Source organism: Oncorhynchus keta, chromosome 14 (genome assembly GCF_023373465.1).
Source record: "Oncorhynchus keta strain PuntledgeMale-10-30-2019 chromosome 14, Oket_V2, whole genome shotgun sequence".
Lineage (NCBI taxonomy): Eukaryota > Metazoa > Chordata > Actinopteri > Salmoniformes > Salmonidae > Oncorhynchus > Oncorhynchus keta.
In genome coordinates, this window is record NC_068434.1 from 42,184,744 (window position 1) to 42,206,815 (window position 22,072).

Here is a 22,072-nt window from a genome sequence, read left to right on the forward strand (position 1 = left end):
ATAGACAAAACAACCTGTATTCTAATAGACAAAACAACCTGTATTCTAATAGACAAAACAACATGTATTCTAATAGACAAAACAACATTTATTCTAATAGACAAAACGACCTCTATTCTAATAGACAAAACAACATGTATTCTAATAGACAAAACAACCTGTATTCTAATAGACAAAACAACATGTATTCTAATAGACAAAACGACCTGTATTCTAATAGTCAAAACAACATGTATTCTAATAGACAAAACGACCTGTATTCTAATAGACAAAACAACATGTATTCTAATAGACAAAACAACATGTATTCTAATAGACAAAACAACATGTATTCCACACTGAAGAACGAAACAGGTGCCATACTAACTTTCCACTTACATTCATCGCAGGTCAGATACGGTTAATGCATGAATGGTTCGCGAAAGACTCCCTGTCAAAATGATTGTATCCAGTGATAAGTACATGCTAAAGCCTCCAGTTAAAACGCTCAGTAGCAGCTAAGCCAGGAGGTTCATTATTCCAGGCAGTATTATACAGGCTAAAGGTTCCTAGACCTCTGTGGTTTATACTGTATGTTGGTGCTTGCTCATTAGTGATACAGGTGTGTGTGTGTGTGTGTGTGTGTGTGTGTGTGTGTGTGTGTGTGTGTGTGTGTGTGTGTGTGTGTGTGTGTGTGTGTGTGTGTGTGTGTGTGTGTGTGTGTGTGTGTGTGTGTGTGTGTGTGTGTGTGTGTGAATTGCAAACACACTCGGAGAGAGGCACAGTCTGGAACATGACGTGTTAATGCTATACACAGGGACACAATGGAAATGACACAGAGAAGTGAAGTGCTGCATAACTCTACATCTAAACACGGCTCTAAACATACTAGAGAGAGAAGGAAAAGCATAGGGAGGCCTAGAGAGAGAGAGGGAGAGAGCAAGAGAGAGCACTTGGAAGCTCTGAGTCAGTGAAAGACACACTGAGGCCATGAGCGCATGAGATAGAGGTCTATTTAAAGCGTCACTCGGGCCAAAGAGAGCTCGTACCTCTTTGAAGTTCACGTTCAGTCCAGCTTTCTTCCGCTTTCTGCCTTTTCCAACGCTCGGACTGAGACCAATCCATTTTGCTACCTGCCCAGGGAGAGAGTAAGGGATGAGAGAGGAAAGAAGGAGTGAGAGAGAGAAATGAAGAGAGATGGCAAGGGGGAGGGAGAGAACGAGATAGAGGAAACAGAGAGAGGGAGAGAGAGGGAAAGTGAGAGAGAGGGAGGGAGGGAAGGAAGGACAGAGAGGGATGGAAGGAGAAAAACAGAGAGAGAGAGAGAGAGAGAGAGAGAGAGAGAGAGAGGTCAGGGTAAAAACAGCACACATCTAATACGAGTAAGTAACTACAGTATAAACAGCCTTTAGAGACACACATTCCATTGCTAACACTGTCTTGCACACACACACACACACACACACACACACACACACACACACACACACACACACACACACACACACACACACACACACATTGCAGGGCTCCAAACTGCGACCATTTAGCCACATTTTGGGACCCTTTAACTTGGCTGTGAGAGCTGCACATTCTACCTGGTCACCACATTCTACCTGGTCAACACATTCTACCTGGTCAACACATTCTACCTGGTCAACACATTCTACCTGGTCAACACATTCTACCTGGTCAACACATTCTACCTGGTCAACACATTCTACCTGGTCAACACATTCTACCTGGTCAACACATTCTACCTGGTCAACACATTCTACCTGGTCAACACATTCTACCTGGTCAACACATTCTACCTGGTCAACACATTCTACCTGGTCAACACATTCTACCTGGTCAACACATTCTACCTGGTCAACACATTCTACCTGGTCAACACATTCTACCTGGTCAACACATTCTACCTGGTCAACACATTCTACCTGGTCAACACATTCTACCTGGTCAACACATTCTACCTGATCAACACATTCTACCTGGTCAACACATTCTACCTGGTCAACACATTCTACCTGGTCAACACATTCTACCTGGTCAACACATTCTACCTGGTCAACACATTCTACCTGGTCACCATGAATTAAAAAGTCATATGTTGGGGGCAGAAAAAAAACAGGATTTTGTTTAACAGTAAAGTGCATTTTCCTCGTGATTCCTGTAATAAAACGGTCTGCCCTGCCACTGTGCCCGCCTGTTCCATTGGGGCTGGCTGCTGTAATGAGCAAGTCTCTCACACTCTCTCCCCCCTCGTGTAAACCCCTTGTGATTTGTATAACATTTCAAAATGCAATTGCGAAAAACAAAACCATTTTGGAAGCAACTAGTTATCCATATTAAAGAGAGGAGGTTCTCAGCTGTCTGTAGGCATCACCTTTATTTCTCAATGATCATCATTGATCTTAAACACTCTGTTAAACACACTGTTTTACAATCAAGATATCTGATATGGCTTTGAAACACAAGAGTGCGCGAAATTGCACATCGGCCATCGCGGGTGCACTAGGCCTCATTGCAATTCTTACATTTACTGTTGGATTAATACATGTCGACTAGCAGTAGGTGTTATATTTAAAGCAAGCGATCTAGCTAATGTGTTTTGAGTTTCCACTGCCGTACGTGGTGAATTAGCACCAATTGAATTAGGCCTATAGATAATATTAGTGACCATAAAAATGAAAGCAAGTTCATCTCTATTGAACAAAAAAAAAATGGATAATTCTGGAGCCCTATTTTGACAGTAAAATATAACAAAAGTTCATTTGTAAACCAAAGATTCATGACAATCACTGGATTAGGTTGCAAATCAAAATATTTGGAATCATTTATTGAATAACACCTCAGTAGCCTATTACACGTATTAATCAAACATTGTATACCTTATAATGACTTTATAAGACGATGATTGAAATGAATTTGATTGTGTGACGCCGTGAAAAACTATATCTGTGTGCCACCAAATCATGGGCTGGTGCCATCGACTGAAAAAGTTAGTGGCACCAGTGCCACCAGGGGAATATGTTAGTCTGGACTGGAGCCCTCTATAGACACACACACACACGGCTGCTCGCACGCAAGCCCCAACAGCGAGTCAAGCGGTGAAGGTAGAGACAGACAGCGAGACGTCCTTGCCACGACAATAACAGTCCCTACAGAGTGTGGTCACGGCTATACTACCAAAATGCCGTAGACAAGCACCCTAAATACAACTTTATCTATCAATAGCGCATATTGCAGGCGCACACAGACACACAGACACACACATTTTTTTAGTCAGATCTGTTATTTCGTCTTTCCGTCAGTAAGGAATGCTCTGCCTGTAAGGTACAGACAAATAAAAAGACAGTGCTTCCCCACTTTCGCAACAGATGTATGTACAGAGAGAGACGGAGATAGAGAGTGGGAAAGGGGGAGAGAGAAAAGGAGAGTGAGAAAGGCTGCCACAGAGAGAGAGCGAGAGAGTGAAAATGTGCATCGAAACAGCCGAGGAAACAACTCCAAATCTCTGTGAGCAGGTGAAGGAAAGAGGGGACGAAAGAGAGCAATAGATAGAGGGAAAGAGAGAGAGAGAAAGGGGGGGAAAGAGAGCAATAGATAGAGGGAGAGAGAGAGAGAGAGAGAGAAAGGTGGGGGGAAAGAGAGCAATAGATAGAGGGAAAGAGAGGGAGAGAAAGGGGGGGAAAGGGAGCAATAGATAGAGGGAAAGAGAGAGAAAGGGGGGGAAAGAGAGAGGGGGAGATGTGTCCTTACCTCTGCTTTGACGTCTTCCACCAGCCGAGTCTGTGTCCATACGACACTCCCTTCACACAGCCACTGAACGAAAGAGGAGAGGAGTGAGTGAACCAGTGAGAGGAAGACAGAGAGAGAGAGATTGAACAGGAGAAAAAAGGAATGTTGAGCAGAGGGCAAGAGAGAGAGAGAGAGAGAGAGAGAGAGAGAGAGAGAGAGAGAGAGAGAGAGAGAGAGAGAGAGAGAGAGAGAGAGAAGGGGAGGGGAGGTAGGCAAGAGAGGGGGAAGGAGAGGGAGGAGAGAGAAGGGGAGGGAGCAGAGAGAGAAAGAAAGAAGGGGAGGGAGCAAGATCACTTGTTTCTTTCTGACGGAAACTCACGGTTTGACTTTGGAGGATGATAGAAAGGAGTAGGAGATTGGAGGGGGTGAGAGGAAGGAGTAGAAGATTGGAGGGGGGTGAGTGGAAGGAGTAGGAGATTGGAGGGGGTGAGAGGAAGGAGTAGGAGATTGGAGGGGGTGAGTGGAAGGAGTAGGATATTGGAGGGGGGTGAGTGGAAGGAGTAGGAGATTGGAGGGGGGTGAGAGGAAGGAGTAGAGATTGGAGGGGGGTGAGAGGAAGGAGTAGGAGATTGGAGGGGGGTGAGAGGAAGAGGGGGAAGAAGAAGAACAGAAGGTGGAGGAGAGGGAAAATCCCCTCATTAACAAAAGCAGTGTTTAGAGCATCCCACAGGACTAAGTCACAATCTCTTGTACGCCCACACACACGCAAAGCGTACACGTAAAGCACGCACACACACACACACACAGCACTTAACCTTATTAAAGCTTTCACCCAAGCCACTATTCAACTTTGAATCACAGAGAGATGGTGAGAAGGATAATAAGGTGGAGAGAGGGAGGAGAAAGATGAGAGTAGAGAGAGGGGGGTAGAGTGAGAAAAGAGAGAGGCTAGCTGTGTGACTAACAGATCTGAGACAGAAGTGTGTAATCAAATACTACAGTTTGTACAGAGAGATTGAGAGAGAATCCTATCAAATCAAAAAAAGTCAAGCTGACAACCTAAGAAAATTAACAACAATGACAAATGGTTTGATGAAGAAATCAAAAACATAAGAAAGAAATTGAGAAACCTCTCCAACCAAAAGCATAGAGACCCAGAAAACCTGAGCCTACGCCTTCACTATGGTGAATCACTAAAACAATACAGAAATACACTAAGGAAAAAGAAGGAACAGCACGTCAGAAATCAGCTCAATGTAATTGAAGAATCCATAGAAACTAACCTCTTCTGGGAAAATTGGAGCACACTAAAACAACAACACGAATAGTTATCTATCAAAAAACAAAGATGTTTGGATAAACCACTTCTCAAATCATGTTGGCTCTATGACAAGAAGCAAACAGCAAAAACATATGTATGATCAAATACAAATCTTAGAGTCAACTATTAAAGACTACCAGAACTGACTGCATTCTCCAATTACACAGAATAAACCACAGGACAAATTACAAACCCTCCAACCCAAAAAGGCCTGTGCTGTTGATGGTTTCCCAAAATAAATGATAAAGAATACAGACCACAAATTCCAATTGGCTATACTTAAACTCTTTAACATCCTCCTCAACTCTGGCATCTTCCCTAATATTTGTAACAAGAACTGTTCACCCCAAATTTGAACCCAATAACTACCGTGGGATATGAGTCAACACCAACCAAGGGAAAATCCTCTGCATTATCATTTTTTTAAACTAGGCAAGTCAGTTAAGAACAAATTCTTATTTTCAATTATGGCCTAGGAACAATGGGTTAACTGCCTTGTTTAGGGACAGAACGACTGATTTTTACCTTGTCAGCTTAGGGATTCAATTTTGCAAACTTTTGGTTACTAGTCCAACGCTCTAACCACTAGGCTACCACTAGGCTATTATTAGCAGACTCATAAATTTCCTCAGTGAAAACAAGGTACTGAGCAATTGTCAAATTGGCTTTTTACCAAATTACCATACAACAGACCACGTATTCACCCTGCACACCCTAATGTACAAACAAAGAAACCAAAATAAAGGCAAAGTCTTCTCATGCTTTGTTGATTTCAAAAAAGCGTTTGACTCAATTTGGCATGGAAATCAAATTGATAGAAAGCGGTGTTGGGGGAAAAACATACAACATTATAAAATCTATGTACACAAACAGTTAACATTGTGTGCAGTTAAAATTGGAAGAAAAAAAATGTTTCTTTCCACATGGCCGTGGGGTGAGACAGGGATGCCGTTTGAGTCCCACCCTCTTCAACAAATATATCAACGAATTGGCAAAGGCACTAGAACAGTCTGCAGCACCCAGCCTCACCCTACTAGAATCTGAAGCCAAATGTCTACTGTTTGCTGATGATCTGGTGCTTCTGTCCCCAACCAAGTAGGGCCTACAGCAGCACCTACATCTTCTGCACAGATTCTGTCAGACCTGGGCCCTGACAGTAAATCTCAGTAAGACAAAAAAATGGTGTTCCAAAAAAGGTCCAGTTGCCAGGACCATAGATACAAATTCCATCTAGACACCATTGCCCCTAGAGCAAAAACATATATATATACATACCTCGGCCTAAACATCAGCGCCACAGGTAACTTCCACAAAGCTGTGAACTATCTGAGAGACAGGGCAAGAAGGGCCTTCTACGCCATCAAAAGGAACATAAAATTTGACATACCAATTAGGATCTGGCTAAAATACTTGAATCAGTTATAGAACCCATTGCCCTTTAGGGTTGAGAGGTCTGGGGCCTGCTCACCAACCAAGAATTCACAAAATGGGACAAACACCAAATTGAGACTGCGTACAGGATTCAGCAACAAATATCCTCTGTGTACAACATAAAATACCAAATAGTGCATGCAGAGCAGATTTAGGCTGATACACGCTAATTATCAAAATCCAGAAAAAAATAATAATTCTACAACCACCTAAAAGGAAGCAATTCCCAAACCTTGCATAACAAAGCCATCACCTACAAAGAGATGAACCTGGAGAAGAGTCCCCTAAGCAAGCTGGTCCTGAGACCAGACCCCAGAGAATACCTGACCGCTGTGACTGACCCAAAATGAAGGAAAGCTTTGACTATGTATAGACTCAGTGAGCAGAGCCTTGCTATTGAGAGAGGTCGCCGTAGGCAGACCTGGCTCTCAAGAGAAGACAGGCTTTGTTAACACTGCTCACAAAATGAAGTGGAAACTGAGATGCACTTCCTAACCCCTGACCAAATGTATGACCATATGAGAGACACATATTTTGCTCAGATTACACAGACCCACAAAGAATAAAAAAACGAATCCAATTTTTATAAATTCCCAGTTTATAAGCAATATGGCCCGAGGAGGTGGGGTATATGGCCAATATACCATGGCTAAGGGTTGTTCTTACGCACAAAGCAACGCGGAGAGCCTGGATACAGCCCTTAGCCGTGGTATATTGACCATATATCACAAACCCCCAAGGTGCCTTATTGCTATTATAATCTGGTCACCAACATAATTAGAGCAGTAAAAATAAATGTTTTGTCATACCCGTGCTATACCTCGGCTGTCAGCCAATCAGCATTCAGAGCTCGAACCACCCAGTTTATAATACATTTTGAACCGATAATAATCTAATATTTTAAACATTGTTTCTCTTGAAACTTTTTGGGTATGTAATGTTTGTTTTGTTGAATGAAAAGTAGTTATTTTTTGTCGTTGTTGTTTAGTTTTTTTTACTTGCTTTGTAAATATGTTTCCAACACCAATAAAGCCCATTTGAATTTAATAGAATAGTGTAGAATGTAGTGAACGTTGAGGCAGTAAAGTGCCATTGTGTTGAAGGATATCAGACATAGCATTGCATAGCAAGGCTTTTGCACACACACATACGCATGCGCACACACACACACACACACACACACACACACACACACACACACACACACACACACACACACACACACACACACACACACACACACACACACACACACACACACACACACACACACACACACACACACACACACACACACACACACACACACACACACACACACACGGAAAGGAACTGAGTTACACAGAGAAATGAGTTGGCCTTCAACCCCTTCATCGCATTATAGGCCCCACTTGTAAAAGGACTCCAAGTGCTCAAAGAAACACACTCTTTGAGGTTGTAGAGATGCACGCTACAAGCCCAAACACACACATACATACTAAACATTTAAGCGCTGTGTAGTCAGCCTTATTGTACAAAATGGCTGCTGTGCATAAATCAGGTAGAATGGGTGTGTTCCTGAAAATAGCCAGTGTAATGAAAAAGTAGCCATCTATGGAGGTGCTATTGTAACGGACGTGAAACGGCTAGCTTAGTTAGCGGTGCGCGCTAAATAGCGTTTCAATCGGTGACGTCACTTGCTCTGAGACCTTGAAGTAGTAGTTCCCCTTGCTCTGCAAGGGCCACGGCTTTTGTGGAGCGATGGGTAACGATGCTTCGTGGGTGACTGTTGTTGATGTGTGCAGAGGGTCCCTGTTTCGCGCCCGGGTATGGGCGAGGGGACGGTCTAAAAATTATACTGTTACACTATGACTTGCCACCAGCAGTTGTTTTTCCAAACAGAATCACATTTGGTGGCATTTGATTTGAGTTCGTAGCCAGGTATTTGACTGTCAGCTGGCGCTTACGGAAAACACAATACTAAACATTGGATGAGGCCAGTTCCCTTTCCCGTCACACACTGCTAACAGTTTTCACATCTGATCATAGGGGTAGGGTTGCAAAATATCCGGAAATCCTTTTCAGAGGATTTAAGGACTTCCTGTTTATTTCCTCCTGATTCCAGGAATATTCCAACTGGGACTTCTGGGAAACGTGAATTTTGGAAAAGTTTGCTGCAATTTTTGCAACCCTAAACAGGGGAAATATAAACACAGCGCATCGGATAAGACAAGTCCTTCCAATGCTCTGGTGACTGGAGGGCCCTTATTGAAATTTGATTTGAAGTGTCATGACCCACCCTAGATTCATCATCCCCAAACCGCCTGCTTACTCATACTTAACGGTGGTCTAAAATAGAACGCTGTTCAGTTCCCATTCCATTTGGCCTTTCTGGGATGTCTGTGGATGTCATTGTTTATTATTAGGCCTCTAAACAGCTTCCTGACATTTTCTATTTCCAGCCATGTTCAAGTTCAACGCAATATTAACCTTCGGATAATGGATCAAGACAAGGAAGGATAAAAGGGCGGTATCTAAAAGGGTCTGACTGGATCCAAGTGCCGCCGCTGTTACGGACACATCAAACCGTCACTCATTCCCGAGGTAGCGGATGACGACATCATCCCAGTGAATATTCCAGGAGGTGAAGGTTGCTAGACAGCGGAACACCACAAAGGTAATTAAGATCAGTGACCATAGGGATTACAGGAGGAGTAGTCGCTGATTGATTGTGAGGTAGTCGTGGGAGTAGGAGGGCTGTGACTAGCAGGCAGCTGAGAAGTTTCTAGATTTAAATGGTGTCTGTGCACTAGGACCTCCTCACGAAGAGAGAAACATGGCAACATTCATATCCACCAGTGTTATTGCAAGAGAAATGAGTCGTGTGACTCTGCTGATAGAGCAACATACTTTATATGAACACCAGTAGTAGAAAGAGAGTGAGAGGGAGAGCGAGAAAGAGGGAGAGATAAAAAGAGGGAGAGAAAGAGAGAGAGAGCCCCAGGACAGCAACACAATTCGACCCAACCAAATCACGAAGAAAAAAAAGATAATTACTTTACACATTGGAAAGAATTAACAAAAAAAACAGAGCAAACTAGAATGCTATTTGGCCCTAAACAGAGAGTACACACCTGCAGAATACCTGACCACTGTGACTGACCCAAAATGAAGGAAAGCTTTGACTATGTACACTCAGTGAGCATAGCCTTGCTATTGAGAAACCTGGCTCTCAAGAGTAGACAGGTTATGTGCACACTGCCCACAAAATGAGGTGGAAACAGAGCTGCACTTCCTAACCTCCCGCCAAATCTATGACCATATTAGAGACACATATTTCCCTCAGATTACACAAATTCATAAAGAATTCAAAAACAAACCCAATTTTGAAAAACTCTCATATCTACGGGGTGAAATACCAGTGTGCCATTACTGCAGCAATATTTGTGACCTGTAACCACCAGAAAAGAGCAACCAGTGAAGAACAAAACCATTGTAAATACAACCCGTATTTATTTTCCCTGTTGTACTTTAACTATTTGCACATCGTTACAACACTTTATATAGACATACTAAGACGTAATATAATATTTGAACTTCTGTGAGTGTAATGTTTACTGTTCATTTTTGTTGTATTGTTTAACTTTTGTTTATTATCTATTCCACTTGCTTTGGCAATGTTAACATATGTTTCCCATGCCACTCAAGCCCTTGAATTGAGAGAGAGATAGAGCGAGTGTGTGTGTGTGCGCACACGTGTGCGTACGTGTGTGTTGGGCCTGCTCTCAGTTGGGCCTGCTCTCAATTTCAAACCTTGTGCATCACATTTTCAGTAATGTTGTATTGGTATTGCACACGACCACAATGTTTTTATTGTAATGAAAAATACATAGTTGTTAAGCTTGAACTGGTGTCTGACTGGTGTTTCTGTCTGCCAACTCTCTGTCTTGTAATAATACAAACGGGGAACAGCTCCACAGTCCAACCTCCACATCAATATAGTAGGCCCTTTCTGGCCAGTAGAAGTGCATACAGTACGTTCCAACCACGCAGCTTACCTTAGGAACTCCTGGTCGATCCAGCCAGTCTGCATAAATAGCTTCGAGGGTTAGGCCTTGTCTGGAACACAATGGCAGAACATAATTATTATTGTTAATGTAACCACTGTTATTACCGAAGGCACGATGATAGAACATCATCCTGGGAAAATAGTTACCGTAATGTCGAAAATGTTTCGGGCAACACCTTCAAATACAGATGTCGGATCTTAATTTGACCCCTACAAAAGAATGCCCATTAATTACAATCCACATAATAATTCAAATGTCCTATTGTTGCAGGATTAGTTTCCTGCTGTGGAAAACTGGCTCAAATTAAGATCCCACATCTGCAGTAGAAAGGGGAAATTCAGGCACAAACCCAACTGCCCACACACACACACACACACACACACACACACACACACACACACACACACACACACACACACACACACACACACACACACACACACACACACACACACACACACACACACACACACGTATGCATGCATGTGCACACACACACACACAAGTTTCCTAAGCCTGTCTCCAGTCTCTTTCAGTCCGTGGTGTTTACAGTCAGACGCAGCAGACACAAATATTGACCGACCCTAACTCTCCCTCCAACTCTCACTTTAATTTAATCAATCTGCTCTGGACACAGGCTACAGCACAGGCAGGGAGAAGACACTGCTCTGAGAGGAGGGAGGGAGAAGGGAGGAGGCTAGAGGAGGGAGAAGGGAGGAGGGGGGGAGGGAGTGGAGAAGACAGAAAGAAAGTGAGATAAAGGAAGGGACAGATTGACTGACTAGAGAGGAGAGAGACGATAAATGAAGGAGGAGAGAAAGCGAGGGAGTGAGATGAGTAGAGAGGAAAGAGATAGCAGAGAGTGAGAAAGCGGTCGTCTTTTCACAGTAAACATTAATGGATCTGGGTTTACAATTGTCAGTTTATGAATGACTAATATCCACTTACCGCTCCATGTCAGGAAAGGTCTCCAGCAGCATTTGCAAGAAATCCTGAACCAAAACATCAATGATTAATTGCATGTAGTTCAGTGCATGTATTTAACAGTGTGTATGTATGTATGTATGTATGTATGTATGTATGTATGTATGTATGTATAGTATGTCTGTGTGTGTGTGTGTGTGTGTGTGTGTGTGTGTGTGTGTGTGTGTGTGTGTGTGTGTGTGTGTGTGTGTGTGTGTGTGTGTGTGTGTGTATAATGATTAGTTCTCTTAGAATAACTCTGTGCCTGTGAACCTAGGTCACTGCTTTGTGTCTGAATGTGTTTATGAAACATTCATTAATGAATGGGGCCCCGGGGCCTCTACTGCAGGCACCAAGGGCCAGGTGTGGTGGCTTACATACACACACACACGAACACAACCACACACACACACACGTGCACACACACGTGCACAAACACGTGCACAAACACACACACACAAAAGAACACGCACATGACCAGGTGTGAGCGCTCACAGCCATAAGGTCCTGGCAGGACCAACAACTCTTGACAGGTAAAAGGCACTCGGATCAACATTTACATAGAGAGAGAGTGTTTCAAACGCTGACTGCTTTATCCCTTTCAATACCACCTCAACCAACACCTTAATGGTTTCGGTGCAGCAGAATGCATGTCTGCATTAACGAGTAACCACTGACAACTTGTGTGAGAGAGTTGACTCCAAGATTTAGGTTAACAGCCTTTCTCTTAGTGGTAGATCAGTTTTCCATGTGAAATAGACTTTGTAATAACACAGTAGCACCTACCTGAGAGAGAATCAGTTGTCCATGGTATTTCTTTATAAAGAGTCTGAAGAAGTGGAGGAAGTATTCAAGTCCTACTTTACTGGCCAGGAACCTGAGGAGGAAGTAGCCCTGGAAGAGAAAAAACACCGTATCCATCAGAGCAGGAGGGAACAAATACAAAACCTAAACAAATACAAAACCTAAAGAGATGGGAGACGGACACCTCCGGTATTTGATAAGCTACTGTCACACTGGTCCTACTGCATGTTGTGTTCTTTCTCCGTACCTTGAGGTAGTGGACTTGCATGAAGGTTTTCTCTGGGTTGAGGGCATGTTTGACCAGGGACGACCCAGACTCACTGACCTGGCCTGTACTCTCCATGTTGGGCCTGCACACAGACAGTCAGACAGGACAGACAGCCAGACAGGACAGTCAGACAGACAGACAGGACAGTCAGTCATACAGGACAGACAGTCAGACAGGAGAGTCAGTCAGACATGACAGTCAGACAGGACAGACAGTCAGACAGGACAATCAGACAGGACAGTCAGACAGGACAGTCAGCCAGACAGGACAGCCAGACAGGACAGCCAGTGTTACACTACTTGCCCTGCTCCTATTTCTTTCAACAGAAATTACTATGGTATGACCTTTTTGAAATGTAAAGTGGGCTCCTTTTCCAATAGATGAGGACGTTAAAAGGAATAATCCACCCGTGTAACCTCTCTCATTGGTCCTGTACATTAAACAGGCTGCCATTGTCCTAAAGGCAGGCCACAAATCACATCCAGATTTATAATGGCATTCTATAGTGTTTATACGACCTCACCACGCTACGCTTTGACTTTACTGCCCATGACTCACTGAGCTCTGCCTTCATGAGAATACACACACGCTCGCATGCACATGCACGCACACAGAAGACACACACACACAAAACAATGAAACACACACACACCTCACATTAAAAAATACTTCAGTTTTCTATAGAATACTACAGTACTTACTATAGAATTCTATACCAGACTGTAGTATACAGTAGAATACAATACTACACACTGTAGTATCCCTTGATCATGTGTAGTCCTTACTGTAGAATACTATAATAAATCCTATACTACAGTCTGCAAAAACACTTCAGTGCTCATCAATTTACACAAAAGCACTGTTTTTTAAAACTATAGTAATGCTAAAGTATTTCATTTGCATATCCTGCCCCTTTCCCTCCCCCATATACAAATATGTGCCACCCCTAAGTGAGAAACATACATGCCAAGTATAGACCATTACATTTGATTCCCTACAGGTTATAGAAGGAGCAGAATCTCGGAACTATCCAGTCAGATCCCAGTTCTATACCTCTTACATGTTATAGATGTAGGTTTCCTCAAGGAGAAAGCCAGCACTTCCAGGGTCAAAGATAATAATACAAAAACACTATAGTAAAAACTACAGTATTGTCTGCAAAAACACAACAGTAAATACTATAGTATAACACTGTCCACATAAACACTACATTATTTATACAATAGTAAACTGTAAATACTACAGCATACTAAAGTCTGCAAAAACACTACAGTTTAACTATAGTAATACTACAGTATTAACACTATAATAAACTATAGTATTTTTTAATGTGGGAATTCACAAAAGCAATCCAACCAACAAAGTGATTCCCGTGCTCTGTCTGACTCAGGATGTGATGAGAGTTCCAGTTCAAATGTATTGATGGTTTAGAGAAGATTAACTCGGGCTGCCAATACGGAACCCTTGAAGGATCAGTCTGCTCCCGTCGATACACAGGCAGGGCAGGCGGCCTGGCTAGCTGATCAATACACTCCTCATCACTGGCCCATTCTCTCAGCACCCTCCGACTGAGGGAGCACGAGGCACGGCTACAGACAGGGTGAAAGGCGCACACTCACTCACACACATTCCTCATGACAACACACTGTAGATCTCTGCACATTGCAAAGAGGTGAAACACACACACACACACACACACACACACACACACACACACACACACACACACACACACACACACACACACACACACACACACACACACACACACACACACACACACACACACACACACACACACACACACACACACACAGCGCTCGTCATGACAACACTGGGTATCTGTGTAATTGATCTACTGAGGTTGTTTTTCTCCTCTCAGCCATCTGGCTGATTGTTTGTGATTGTTTCCGGTTACACAGGCCTGGTCAGCTACCCGATTTACCCTTCTTCCACCAGCAGCTAATGGAGTATAAACTGCATTAGGGTGAGCGTGATGGGAGGGGATGAGATTGGAGGAGAGGAAATGACAGTAGTGTTTGGCCCGCTCAGAGTGGACCACAGAGGAAAATCATCAGCTTCCTGGAATTCACCGGAAACCTCTTCTTAGTACACTCTGTATGTGTGTGTGTGTGTGTGTGTGTGTGTGTGTGTGTGTGTGTGTGTGTGTGTGTGTGTGTGTGTGTGTGTGTGTGTGTGTGTGTGTGTGTGTGTGTGTGTGTGTGTGTGTGTGTGTGTGTGTGTGTGTGTGTGTGTGTGTGTGTGTGTGTGTGTGTGTCACTTGAACCTCCTGAGTTCTGTCCTCTCTTGACGTTTCCCTGTGGAGATGGCAGAAGCTGAAGGAATCGATTTCAGATCCAGTACATGACTAGGATCTGCTCAGGACACAGTTAACCGCGAATTGAATAACATCAACGTTACAGTAATTATATTAATCACATCGAACAAAATGACATTGTTATATGTGATTGCACTACCTGGAAGAATCTCTTTGTGAAAGATAACCAAAACTAGCAAAGGTTGGTTTAACCATGAGAGATTTCTCATAGCCAGACATGCAGTAGACATGGTTGACATAACTGACGACTCTAAGTTACTACAGACTCCTCCCCCGTTGGCCAGGTAACACAAAGTTACAGATTGTTCAGATTGTGTGTGCATATGCTGAAATCAGTCGGTTTTATGTGATGCCGGCGCTCCAGTCCGCCACACTAGTTGCCGATCAACTCCAGCGTAAATGGTGGAGTTGAGTTTAGTCTGGCTAATGTGCGTACTACTGTAGCAGTGAAATGACTGTATACTGATTGTCAACTGGTGGGTCGCGAGCCAAATTTGGGTCGCGGGAGGTTTTGAATGGGTCCCGATTGTAAAACAAAACATTTTTTATTTATCACCCACTTTTTCTCCCCAATGTCGATCTTGTCTCATCGCTGCAAGGGCTCGGGGGGCGAAGGTCGAGTCACGTGTCCTCCGAAACATGACCCGCCAAACCGTGGTTCTTAACAACCCAAGTAAAGCCCCCGCAGCGAAACCCTCCCCTAACCTGGACAATGCTGGGCCAATTTTGTGCCGGCCTATGGGACTTCCGATCACGGCTGCTTGTGACACAGCCTGTGTCTGTAGTGACGCCTCTAGCACTGAGATGCAGTGCCTTAGACCGCTGTGACACAGCCTGGGTCTGTAGTGACGCCTCTAGCACTGAGATGCAGTGCCTTAGACCGCTGTGACACAGCCTGGGTCTGTAGTGACGCCTCCAGCACTGAGATGCAGTGCCTTAGACCGCTGTGACACAGCCTGGGTCTGTAGTGACGCCTCTAGCACTGAGATGCAGTGCCTTAGACCGCTGTGACACAGCCTGGGTCTGTAGTGACGCCTCCAGCACTGAGATGCAGTGCCTTAGACCGCTGTGACACCGCCTGGGTCTGTAGTGACGCCTCCAGCACTGAGATGCAGTGCCTTAGACCGCTGTGACACAGCCTGGGTCTGTAGTGACGCCTCTAGCACTGAGATGCAGTGCCTTAGACCGCTGTGACACAGCCTGGGTCTGTAGTGACGCCTCTAGCACTGAGATGCAGTGCCTTAGACCGCTGTGACACAGCCTGGGTCTGTAGTGACGCCACTAGCACTGAGATGCAGTGCCTTAGACCGCTGTGACACAGCCTGGGTCTGTAGTGACGCCTCTAGCACTGAGATGCAGTGCCTTAGAGCGCTGTGACACAGCCTGGGTCTGTAGTGACGCCTCCAGCACTGAGATGCAGTGCCTTAGACCGCTGTGACACCGCCTGGGTCTGTAGTGACGCCTCCAGCACTGAGATGCAGTGCCTTAGGACCGCTGTGACACACAGCCTGGGTCTGTAGTGACCGCTGTGACACAGCCTGGGTCTGTAGTGACGCCTCTAGCACTGAGATGCAGTGCCTTAGACCGCTGTGACACAGCCTGGGTCTGTAGTGACGCCTCTAGCACTGAGATGCAGTGCCTTAGACCGCTGTGACACAGCCTGGGTCTGTAGTGACGCCACTAGCACTGAGATGCAGTGCCTTAGACCGCTGCGCCACTCGGGAGGCCCTTTTATTGATTTTTTTATGAAAAATACTCCAATCTGAACTTAAACGACTAAAACCAGGTAGAAAGTGTGTAGAATATATTTTGTAATAATTTAACCTCTGACCTATCACAGTATTTTCAATATAGAGTTATTAGCAGCGCTATTTTGCGGATTTTGTTGATTTTAGTGAGCTTAACATTCTTCATCAAGAAAATGGGCGAAATTGAATTATTTACCATGAAAAAGGTGTGACTGTTGTTCCCTGATCATATAATTGGTACATTTACTATCAATATAGCATTAAAAACCGTTTTCCAGATTGCATTTTGGCCCCCAAAAAATTGTGATGCGAATACTGAGAACCTGGTTCAATTTGGGTCCCGAGGCAAAACCAGTTTGTTCACCAACGTTCTAGCCAGAGCTCTCTTCTATCTCTCATGTCTTCTGATGTGTTGATTTCTCTGTGAATACTGATGTGATGTAAAGCAGCTCGTGATCGCCTTTCTCTCTGTCTTTCTGTCCACAGGTGATAAGACTGAACCCCTTTTAGACCGGAGCATATCTACCCAGAGCAGTGTGTGTGTGTGTGTGTGTGTGTGTGTGTGTGTGTGTGTGTGTGTGTGTGTGTGTGTGTGTGTGTGTGTGATATAAAACCACTGAGAGCGAGAGACATATAACAATATCACTATCACTATTATTGCGTAATTACAAACAGTCTAGTATATTTCTGTCTTTGACCATTGTCGCTACATGTTTACTGTGACAATGTAAGTGTTTACTTTCCATGTCATCTAAGTATACTGAATTGAATTTAATTACATTAAAGAGAGGGTGAGAGGGTGAGAGTGAGAGAGCGAGAGAGAGAGAGCGAGCGAGCGAGAGAGAGAGAAAGCGTACTGTACGTGTGTGTGTGTGTGTGTGTTAGAAACAGCAACAGATGTGCGTGGAGAGAGAAAGTGTGGACACAGATTCATCATAGACCTGTTAGACAAAGGATTCCCACCCATTACAATGCCTTGGATGGATGGGTGGGAGGGTGAATCTGTTTTTAGTGTGTGTGTGTGTGTGTGTGTGTGTGTGCCTTTGTGGGTGTGTGCGTATCAGAGGAAATCAGAGGCTATTACCAGAGTAGACAGCACTTTATGTCACACACACAGGTTTATAGCTCCTTAGGGTATATCCTTACGTCTACAGATTACACAGGTTTCACTGTGGAAACCGGATAAGGTATAAAAACACTAGCAACCACACCGATAAATCAGTAGGAATAATCACCTCTCCGCCTCAAGTCTCTAAATATAACTATTCTGAACGGGACAGATAAACTATGGGGCCCGCCAGTGTTTAAACACCAGTATTTGTGTGTGTGTGTGTGTGTGTGTGTGTGTGTGTGTGTGTGTGTGTGTGTGTGTGTGTGTGTGTGTGTGTGTGTGTGTGTGTGTGTGTGTGTGTGTGTGTGTGTGTGTGTGTGTGTGTGTGTGTGTGTGTGTGTGTGTGTGTGTGTGTGTGTGTGTGTGTGTGTGTCATGTAAGTGAATGAACGTGTGAGTGAATGAACGTGTGAGTGAATGCGTGCTTGCATGCAAAACTGTGTATGTGTTCAAATGTGGGATTGAGCAGTGACCGAGTGAACTTGAGCAACAAAACCAGCCTTCAGATGAGTCATCTGCTGCTTTGGACAGGGAGTACTGTTTTTGGGTTGTTCCATCTCATCACGCCTTCTAGAATGTTCGGAGCACTGACAACAAAACTACGTGTTATTTATATTATATTCCACCACAATTAATGTCTGGCAAAAAAGCCACATCAGCTTTGTACAGGGAGGAAGTCTAGGGAGTCTGTCACTGGCCTGTAGCCAACACCGCAACAGCCTGACTGACTAGGATCTTCTGACTTTGTGCCCAATGTTATTCCACACATTTACACTGGTAATTTGACTAGAAGAACTCGTAGAGACATGGCTCGCTAAGTGTATGAAACAGCCATCGCTAGGCTAGGGTTGTCAAGGGTTAATCGAAGGGGATTACTCTGCATTTTGGCCAACTTGGACTGTGTTGCAAATGAGATCGTGTTTGTGGGTTCTTTTTGTTTCTTCACACGCTTTGAGATTTCTACAGGGCGTTTGGGATTCGTTGCTAGTAGCTTTCCAGACATTGCACTCGACAAACGAGTTATCGTGGTCAGAACTAGGGTGCTTTCACAAAACACCTAAGCAATCAGAATGTATGGCTGGTGTGAATTCTGTCAGCAGGATTCCTGAGTTTTTTTTATTTTATTCATTTATTTATTTGTGGCAGTAGGTTGCCTAGTGGTTAGAGCATTGGGCCAGTAACCCAAAGGTTGGTGGATCAAATCCCAGAGGTGACAAGGTCAGAATCAGTCGTTCTGCCCCAGAACAAGGCGGTTAACCCACTATTCCCCGGTAGGCCATCATTGTAAATAAGAATTTGTTCTTAACAGACTTTCCTAGTTAAATAAAGGTTAAATGAAGAAATAATGTATCTTGTCCTGACAGGTGACAATAAACCTTGCACCATTCACGCCCTCCCTCCCCCCTCCGGCACACCCTATGCATGACCACACCTGCTCCACCTGAATCTCAGGAATGCACTGTGATGTTATCTCCACCTCGACACATACACATACACATACAGCTCTACCCACAAGTTATCGTCAATGTTCAAAGAGTATATTGGATGATAACCATTGCCACAGACTCTACAGCTACAAACAAATGGATTCGCATTTACAATTGTGCTGAGAGGCAAACGGTAAGGCACGGATAACAGACCAACCACCAACGAATAGTCAGTCAGATAGACTGACAGGCCAGTTAACCAATGAGAAATGGACCTGAGGATCTGCAGCTGCTCCTCGGAGTTCTGTAGTTCGTCTGAGAGTCTCCTCCACCTCAGCAGAGCCTTGAGTTGAGACTGTTCCTCTGTCTCTTTGCTGGACAACTACACAGAGAGAAAGATGTAAGGGAGGAGGAGGGACAGAGAGACCAGAGCGAGACAAAGAGAAAGAGAGAACGACAGAGAGGGTGATTATAAAAAAAGGATACATGTGGAGTAATACCAGTAGTAAGCCAAAGGGAATCCTATTCACTATAGTCCATTATTACCCTATGGGACCTGGTCAAAAGTAGCACTTTATAGGGAATAGGGTGCTACTTGGGATGCAGCCCATGTCAGGGTTTAACTGTTGTCAGGGTTTAACTGTGTGCACTGAGCCAAACTCATGTCATAAAAGTGACATGATTAAAGAGCATAGACAAAAGAAGAACATTTCTGGGTAATTCTAGATGCCGAGGGGAAGACTGTGGGAGGATTGTCACTATACAGGCTTGAAAAACAACTTCACCCTCCTTTTCTCCTTCTTCCCACTGTCTTTATGATGGGATGAAGAGTTTTACTTTATGTTGGAACCAAACGTTCCATGACAGTAAGTCTAATTTGCACTGGATACAGTTTTGGTTTCAACGTGGCGCTTGTCACAATTTGAAATGTCAAGCTGAGTTTAGTCACTTTACCAAACTACTCTGTATATAGTATATGGCTCTGGATGATACAAATCACGAGAAGAACAACGTTCGGTAATTGTATATGGCGAGGAAAAAAAAGAGTGTGTACTTGGAAACAATCCACTTTAGGGTTGTTCCGGACAAAAGAAAATCTTGGTCGACTGAGAGTCATCTGTATGCATCTATATGCACGGACATTGTCTGATGCTTTAAGCTCTCTGATTGAGGAAATAATTAAGACATACAAATGACCGGGCCAGGCTCAGACTTGCTGCGCTGTGTAAAAATAAATTGACAGTGAGCAACTGTGAGACTGGCACCCGTTGTCTCTCTCTCTCTCCTCCCTGCTGCAGCGACCACCACAGATCATCAACAGTGTTTATCGCACTGTCTGTGTTGCTGAAGCTGCAACATAATTACTGCCATTTCTGACCTAAACGTTTTGTTACCGAAATCCCTCATTTGTTTAGGATAAACATTCCCAATAAATGTGTTTATAACGAACTCTGAACACCGTAACACGTGACAGCAAAATAGATGCAGATGACGTGACAAATACACTCAAAACGGGGGAATGTTTACTGGTTGCTCAGGAGGCAAAGGGGAAGTCAGATGTGTAGAAGACATTTGACTAATTGTGGAAAATATTGGAGATCAAGAAACAGAAGGAGCAAGCACTGTGTGCATATTATGTGTGCCAAACAGGTGCTGTTAGAGTATAATATAATTTTTCTGACCATTTGGAACAATGTAGACAACACAAAATAAATGAAAAGTGTACCAGAGAATCTGTTGTAAAGCCTTTATTACAGAAAAATACTCAAAACAGTCACATGCATTCAAAACTGCAATTGTCAAAATGGAATGCTTTATTTATTGTTTACGTTGATCATTCATGGGTCGCTTTGTTATTTTATTTTTACAACAAATGCTTGATTGTATTTCAAATCATGAATGACTATGCTGTGTGATGACATGAACAAATTAAAGATTGATCGATACAGTAGCCTACAGTTGAAGTCGGAAGTTTACATACACTTAGGTTGGAGTCATTAATTAGGGCTAGGCCCCTTTTATCTCAATTTCCGCCTGAATGACGTGCCCAAAGTAAACTGCCTGATGCAGGATATGCATATAATTGGTACCATTGGAAAGAAGTAAATTTGAAGTTAGTAGAAATGTTAATATAATGTAGGAGAATATAACACAATAGATATGGTAGGAGAAAATACAAAGAAAAACCAACCAGAATATTTTTTGAGAGAGACCATCCTCTTACAATGGTAAGTATAAGGGCATACTGAAAATTAGCTCCATCGATGCTATTCCTATGGCTTCTACAGGGTGTCAGCGGTCTATGTTCAAGGTTTCAGGCTTGTAACTTCCAAAACGAATAACAAATATCCGTTTTAGCACGGGGACACAGTCTTGGAAATTCGTGTTTGCGCACGCCATGAAGACAGGATGCACCTGCTAAAATCGGTTTCCTATTGAACATACTTCTTTCCGTAAGAAATATTATAGTTTGATTACATTTTAGGGTATCCGAGGAGTAATTAGAAATGTATTTTGACTCGTTAGAGGTAGATTTTCGGATTCCTTTCTCTGCATGTTGAAAGAGTGGATTACTCAAATTGATGGCGCCAACTAAACTGGGCGCCATCAACTTTTTGGGATATAAAGAAGAATTTTATCTAACAAAACGACACTACATGTTATAGCTGGGATCCTTTGGATGATAAATCAGAGGAACATATTCAAAATGTAAGTGAATATTTAATCGCTATTAAGTGAATTTATGAAAACTGTGACGGTGGAAAAATATTTTGATGTAGGGCCCCATCCTCAAACAATCGCATGGCATGTTTTCGCTGTAATAGCTACTGTAAATCAGCCAGTGCAGTTAGATTAACAAGAACTTAGTCTTTCAACCGATATAAGACAC

General features: G+C 43.5%; 1 protein-coding gene across 7 annotated transcripts in view; it reads right to left on the minus strand.

Moving 5' to 3' along the window:
* aopep (aminopeptidase O (putative)) overlaps positions 1 to 22,072 on the minus strand; it is a 113,428-nt gene that overhangs the window by 45,092 nt on the left and 46,264 nt on the right. For 6 of the 7 annotated variants that reach the window (XR_008064077.1, XR_008064078.1, XM_052461788.1 and 3 more), the window contains 7 exons: positions 19,458 to 19,564; positions 12,539 to 12,641; positions 12,274 to 12,381; positions 11,473 to 11,516; positions 10,513 to 10,573; positions 3,745 to 3,807; positions 1,029 to 1,112 (listed from right to left, as the gene is read on the minus strand). Coding sequence is in view for 5 of the 7 variants with exons in the window: in XM_052461788.1 (XP_052317748.1) it covers positions 1,029 to 1,112; positions 3,745 to 3,807; positions 10,513 to 10,573; positions 11,473 to 11,516; positions 12,274 to 12,381; positions 12,539 to 12,641; positions 19,458 to 19,564 (570 nt within the window). In the remaining 2 variants the exon portion in view is untranslated. The remainder of the gene's footprint in view (positions 1 to 1,028; positions 1,113 to 3,744; positions 3,808 to 10,512; positions 10,574 to 11,472; positions 11,517 to 12,273; positions 12,382 to 12,538; positions 12,642 to 19,457; positions 19,565 to 22,072) is intronic. The other variant, XM_052461789.1, reaches the window with a different exon arrangement.